The sequence below is a fragment of the Cebus imitator genome, unplaced genomic scaffold (genome assembly GCF_001604975.1).
Source record: "Cebus imitator isolate Cc_AM_T3 unplaced genomic scaffold, Cebus_imitator-1.0 Scaffold172, whole genome shotgun sequence".
NCBI classification, from domain to species: Eukaryota; Metazoa; Chordata; class Mammalia; order Primates; family Cebidae; genus Cebus; species Cebus imitator.
The window spans coordinates 1,552,906-1,559,477 of record NW_016107487.1 but is presented as its reverse complement, the minus strand read 5'-3'; the positions used below and the strand labels follow the sequence as shown (position 1 = coordinate 1,559,477).

At 37.8% G+C, this 6,572-nt stretch overlaps 2 protein-coding genes across 6 annotated transcripts in view; one reads left to right on the top strand and one right to left on the bottom strand.

The window, feature by feature from the left end:
- Positions 1 to 1,880, top strand: part of SLC3A1 (solute carrier family 3 member 1) — a 46,331-nt gene extending 44,451 nt beyond the window's left edge. The window contains exon 10 of one of the 2 annotated variants that reach the window (XM_017544842.2): positions 1,247 to 1,880. In XM_017544842.2, coding sequence (XP_017400331.1) covers positions 1,247 to 1,687 — 441 coding nt within the window. In that variant the 3' untranslated portion in view covers positions 1,688 to 1,880. The remainder of the gene's footprint in view (positions 1 to 1,246) is intronic. The other variant, XM_037744407.1, reaches the window with a different exon arrangement.
- Positions 709 to 6,572, bottom strand: part of PREPL (prolyl endopeptidase like) — a 48,526-nt gene continuing 42,662 nt past the window's right edge. For 2 of the 4 annotated variants that reach the window (XM_017544833.2, XM_017544838.2), the window contains 3 exons: positions 3,755 to 3,878; positions 2,864 to 2,937; positions 709 to 2,492 (listed from right to left, as the gene is read on the bottom strand). In XM_017544833.2, the coding sequence (XP_017400322.1) occupies positions 2,403 to 2,492; positions 2,864 to 2,937; positions 3,755 to 3,878 (288 nt within the window). In that variant the 3' untranslated portion in view covers positions 709 to 2,402. The remainder of the gene's footprint in view (positions 2,493 to 2,863; positions 2,938 to 3,754; positions 3,879 to 6,572) is intronic. The other 2 variants (XM_017544839.2, XM_017544834.2) reach the window with 1 other exon arrangement.

Below are 6,572 nucleotides of genomic sequence, written 5' to 3'. Positions count from 1 at the left end.
AAGTGACAAATCTGCAATTACAGAAAAAGACTTCAACATATTTCTAGAAAGTAATAACAAGTAGACAATAATAGTTAACACTTACTGGGCACTTCTTATATGAGTGGCTTTCATGCATTACCTAAGGCTAGAGAAAATGTTAGTAACTTTGACAAGTCATATACATGTATCATAAATACCTTTGTACCTGACCAACAGAATAAACATTTTTTCAAACACCCATTATTAGATAATTATTTTAAAGACCACATATTGGGAATCCACCCCTAAAGAACAACACAACCACAATAACCACCACCACCCCAGTAAACATGGCTGGCAAGAGTACAAGTAAATAAACATTATTGATTTGGCAACAGCTCTTATGAAGAATTTGGCATTATGTATCAAGTGTCCATATTCTTTGACAAAGTGTCTCTCTGATAATCTAAAATATAAAAATGGGGGGAGGGGAATACAAATAGAAAATATTAGAAACACAAATGTCAAAATGAAAGGGAGTGGTTAAGTATGGCACAACCATTCAACAGAATATTGTCATTAAAAACATTTATGGAGGTTATATAGTCAACAGAAAATGCTTGAAATGTTAGAAGTACATCATCAAATTATGTATGTTTTATATAGCTGTAAAATAAACCCAAATAATCTTTAATGAACACATACTATTTTTATGGTTAAAAAAAAAAATCTACAATTTCTAACTTCCACCTCAGGCAGCTATTTATTTTGCATCCTTTTTTCAACTTTCTCTTCTATTATTAGCTGTGCAAGAAATACATGTCTGCTAAAGTTACGTGATCTTTGCACAGCAGCAACCTCTACATTATTCTACAAAGGGGAACAAACAAGCCCCAATTCCTCAGAAGTCTGAGTCCATTGTTGCTTTCCTTCTGGGCATCTGGCAGTTACAATACAGTACAGAGTGATTTTACACGAGTAAAATATTCATCAATTTAGACTTGCACGTTTGTTTTGGGATTCCTAAAGTGGAGTCAAATTTGGTCTCTACAGAAACTCCACAATGTAGCAGAGCACTGTGCAAGCTTTAATGACTCCCAGACAAGCTGAAACCCTGAATTTGTCATTTCTATCAGTTTTTAGATGAATTATTCTTACCTACTTATTGATGCTTACAATTTGGCAAATTATAAGGGGCAAAAGTGAAACGAGTGTTTTGGGGAAATAACTCCTTATAATATATTAAAAATACAAACAATTGTGAATACTTTTTTTTAAAAAACAGGTCCAAATGACTCAGCCCAGATCGGCTTTGAAGTTATATCAAGATTTAAGTCAACTTCATGCCAATGAGCTACTCCTCAGCAGGGGCTGGTTTTGCCATTTGAGGAATGACAGCCACTATGTTGTGTATACAAGAGAGCTGGATGGTATAGACAGAATCTTTATCGTCATTCTGAATTTTGGAGAATCGACACTGCTAAATCTACAGAATATGATTTCAGGCCTTCCCACTAGAGTGAGAATAAGGTTAAGTACCAATTCTACCAACAAAGGCAGTGAAGTTGATACCAGTGGCATTTTTCTGGACAAGGGAGATGGACTCATCCTTGAACACAACACGAACAATCTCCTTCATCACCAAACAGCTTTCAGAGATAGATGCTTTGTTTCCAATCGAGCATGCTATTCCAGTGTACTGAACATACTGTATACCTTGTGTTAGGCACCTTTATGAAGAGATGAAGACACTGGCATTTCATTGGGATTGTAAGCATTTGTAGTAGCTTCATGTACAGCATGCTGCTTGGTGAACAATCATTCATTCTTAGATATTTCTGTAGCTTGAACGTAACTGCTTTAAGAAGGGTTCTCAAATATTTTGAAAAAATAAAATGTTTAAAAGTAAATTATCACTTGTAGGAGCTTATAACTTTATTGAGATAGCATCAATCAGGGATGACCAGAACACATTAGGACCCCAGATTATTCAGAAACTCTTAACAAATTTTAATGGGAAGAATGTTATCTTTTCCCTTAAAATACAGTCATAGAAATTAGAGGATGACTCCCTGCCACAGTGTCTAAAAGCATTTGCTAGCAAAGAGGCAGGACACTGATTTGTAAACTGTTCAACTGTTCTGACTAGAAGGGAGGCCTAGAGTTCTGCTGTCACCAATCCTTCCCTTGTCCTCAACTCCATGTCCTTCTAAGGAGCATGATTTGAAAACTACTTTCCTAGGTTAATGGGCATGTGCATTAACGGAGAGAATAGTATAAGCAAGTGAGATGTAGACTAAGCAAAATTTAGATGGAGAAGCACATTTTAAAAGATTAATAACTTCAAAATCTCTAAGTTACTAATTTTTTTTTGCTAACTCAGTTGGAAGTAACACTACCAAATATTTCAGTGTTTCCAATTCCCAGTTGAATGCAGTGTTTCAGAATTTCAGATATTTCTTAAGATCCTCGAAAACACTGGTGCTGTCAAGTCCAAGTTCCTCGTACAGGAATTTAATTTGGGCTGTAATCTAAAAGAAACATATTTTAAACATTAGAAGGCCTTTGTAGTAAAATGCCACTGTTGAAACTTTTTGTCTATCCATCTTCACCTAACCCTAAAATCAGCAATTTATGGCAAGAATACTTTTATTTGGGAGAGAGACAGCAGGCTTCCAACAATTAAGATTAAATTATTTTCTTTAACAGAGCTCACTTATCAAGTACCAGAGACATTTCTCTTGACTGACACAGTGACCCTCCATCCCCTCCTAGTTCTCACCCATGGACAGGACATTTGTGAAGTAGCTTTGTCATAAATCCTGCTGCAACCACTGAAAACTTATAAATACAACATCTCTCTAGTTCAGGTATCTGTCTACAGAGGGGCTTGATAACATACCTTTTTGTGAGAATCCTCAATGACATGATTGCCTCCAGGCTGAATATCTAGAATAATATTAGGGGCCTGATAGCCTGAAAGAGTTAATATGTAGAACAATTAGAAGACTGTTTGGAATCTTCTTTGGAAGATCCAGACCCATTTCTCCCCTGTTCTTTTGAGTACTCAGTTCAAATAATAGTGAAGGAATAAAAAGCAAAAACCACCATCGTTAACAAAAAGATGGGAGGGGACAGGCAGCAGAAGACAAACTCCTGACACAGGGAAAGCTGGAAGAGGCCATATGGAAAAGACTATGTGGTACCACATGGAGAAGGTTGAAACCCAGATCAACCTGCCCTGTGGAATCTGAGAGTCTTCTGCCCTGAAAACGCCAACTATAGCAATGTGTAGGAATGACAAATGGAGAGGAATACAGGGACACTGACTTAGCATGCAGTTCCAAGGCAAAAAGGAGGGATTCGTATCTCATAAAGCCAAAACTACTATCTAGAGGAAATTCAAGCACCTAAACAGTCTGGGCACTGGTGGCCCAAAGCAAACACCTCAGAATCCATCTTTTAGAGATTCCCAAGAATAACGGCTCAATAAATATTGTTAAATGAATAACTGTATAGCAGTACATCTTCAAGTTATATTTGAGCCTTAAATTTATCTTCTTTGTGTCTGCCTACCTATTTTAATATTGTCCTTTGAAAAAGAGGTGAGGCAGTGTACGTATAGTTATGTAGCTACATACACTTTAACTGGGCAGTCAACATAGGATAATAACTGTTTGGCCTAAATCCTGGGCAGATGATTTGGTTGCAGGCTGAAATATATTACTCTGAGCAGTGTGCTGTGGGTAGTAGTCTGTTTGGCCACATTCCCTGCTTCTAGGTTGTCTCCTACCTTCTCCTGTGTTCTTAGTATGCTCCATGATGGCTTCCTTGAGTTTCTCAGTATAGCTTACAATTCCCTTCAGAGGTACACGTTCATCATTTTCATACGCCGTTATGTGTATTGAAGGATAATGCTGAAAGAAAATACATGCATAAAGAATTTTTTTTTGATGTAGTTACACAAAATTGTATTTATTTTTTAATTGTACTTTAGGTTCTGGGGTACATGTGCAGATCATGCAGCATTGTTGCATAGGTACACACATGGCAATGTGGTTTGCTGCCTCCATCCCCCCGTCACCTACATCTGGCATTTCTCCCCATGTTATCCCTCCCCAACCACTCCACCCACCCCAGCTGTCCCTCCCTTGGCGCCCTCGCCAACAGACCCCAGTGTGTGATGCTCCCCTCCCTGTGTCCATGTGTTCTCATTGTTCAACGCCTGCCTATGACTGGGGACATGTGGTGTTTTTCTGTTCTTGTGTTGGCTTGCTGAGAATTATGGTTTCCAGATTCATCCATGTCCCTACAAAAGACACGAATTCATTGTTGTTTATGGCTGCATAGTATTCCATGGTATATATGTGCCACATGTTCCTTGTCCAGTCTATTGTTGATGGGCATTTGGGTTGGTTCCAGGTCTTTACTATTGTAAACAGTACCATTATGAACATGTGTGTGCATGTGTCTTTATAACAGAATGATTTATAATCCTTTGGGTATATACCCAGTAATGGAATTGCTGGGTCAAATGGAATTTGTATTTCTAGGTCCTTGAGGAAACACCACAGTGTCTTCCATAATGGTTGAACTAGTTTACACTCCCACCAACAGTGTAAAAGTGTTCTTATTTCTCCACATCCTCTCCAGCATCTGTCGTCTCCAGATTTTTTAATGATCACCATGCTAACTGGCTTGAGGTGGTATCTCAATGTGGATTTGATTTGCATTTCTCTAATAATCATTGATGATGAGCATTTTTTCAAATGTTTCCTGGCCTCATAGATGTCTTCTTTTGAAAAGTGTCTGTTCATATCCTTCTCCCACTTTTAGATGGGTTTGTTTTTTTCTTGTAAATCTATTTTAGTTCTTTGTAGATTCTGGATATTAGCCCTTTGTCAGATGGGTAGATTGCAAAAATTTTTTACCGTTCTGTTGGTTGTTGGTTCACTCTAATGATTCTTTCTTTTGCTGTGCAGAAGCTCTTAAGTTCAATTAGATCCCATTTGTCTATTTTGGCTTTTGTTGCCATTGCTTTTGGTGTTTTCATCATGAAGTCCTTGCCTATGCCTATGTCCTGAATGGTATTGCCTAGGTTTTCTTCTAGAGTTTTTATGGTGTTAGGTCTTATGTTTAAATCTTTAACTCATCTGGTGTTAATTTTAGTGTAAGGTGTAAGAAAGGGATCCAGTTTCTGCTTTCTGCACATGGCTGGGCAGTTTCCCAACACTATTTATTAAACAGGGAATCCTTTCCTCATTGCTTGCTTTTGTCAGGTTTGTCCAAGATCAGATGGTTGTAGATATGTGGCATTGCTTCCAAGGCCTCTGTTCTATTCCACTGATCTATATCTCTGTTTCTGTACCAGTACCATGCTGTTTGGATTACTGTAGCCTTGCAGTACAGTTGAAGTCAGGTAGTGTGATGCCTCTAGCTTTGTTCTTTTTGCTTAGAATTGTCTTGGCTATGCGGGCTCTCTTTTGGTTCCATATGAAATTTAAAGTGTTTTTTTCCAGTTCTGTGAAGAAGATCAATGGTAGCTTGATTGGGACAGCGTTGTATCTACAAATTACTTTGGGCACTATGGCCATTTTCATGATATTGATTCTTCCTAAACATGAATATGGAATGTTTTTCCATCTGTTTGTGTCCTCTCATTTTCCTTGAGCAGTGGTTTGTAGTTCTCCTTGAAGAGGTCCTTTACATCCTTTGTTAGTTGTATTCCTAGGTATTTTATTCTCTTTGTAGCAATTGTGAATGGGAGTTTGCTCATGATTCAGCTCTCTGTTAGTCCGTTAATGCTGTATAGAAATGCTTGTGATTTCAGCACATTGATTTTGTATCCTGAGACTTTGCTGAAGTTGCTCATCAGTTTAAGGAGATTTTGGGCTGAGATGATAGGGTCTTCTAAATATACAATCATGTTGTCTGCAAATAGAGACAATTTGACTTCCTCTTTTCTAATTGAATACCCTTTATTTTTTTTTCTTTCCTAATTGCTCTGGCTAGAACTTCCAATACTATACTGAATAGGAGTGGTGAGAGAGGGCATCCTTGTCTAGTACCATATTTCAAAGGGAATGCTTCCAGTTTTTGCCCATTCAGTGTGATATTGGCTGTAGGTTTGTTGTAAACAGCTTTTATTATTTTGAGATACATTCTGTCGATACCTAGTTTATTGAGGGTTTTTAGCATAAAGGGCTGTTGAATTTTGTAAGGCCTTCTCTGCATCTATTGAGGTAATCATGGTTTTTGTCTTTGGTTCTGTTTATGTGGTGGATTATATAGACCTGTGTATGTTGAACCAGCCTTGCATCCCTGGAAACAGCTAAGGATCTAAGATGGATGGAGAATGAATCTGATGAATTGACAGAAACAGGCTTCAGGAAGTGGGTAATAACAAATTTCTCAGAGCTAAAAGAACATGTGCTAACCTAATGCAAAGAAACTAAGAACCTAGAAAAAAAGTTAGATGAGATGCTAACTAGAATGAACAGCTTAGAGAACATAAATGACTTGATGGAGCTGAAAAACACAGCATGAAAACTTCGTGATGCATATACGAGTTTCAATAGCTGAATCGACCAAGCAGAAGAAAGGATATCAGA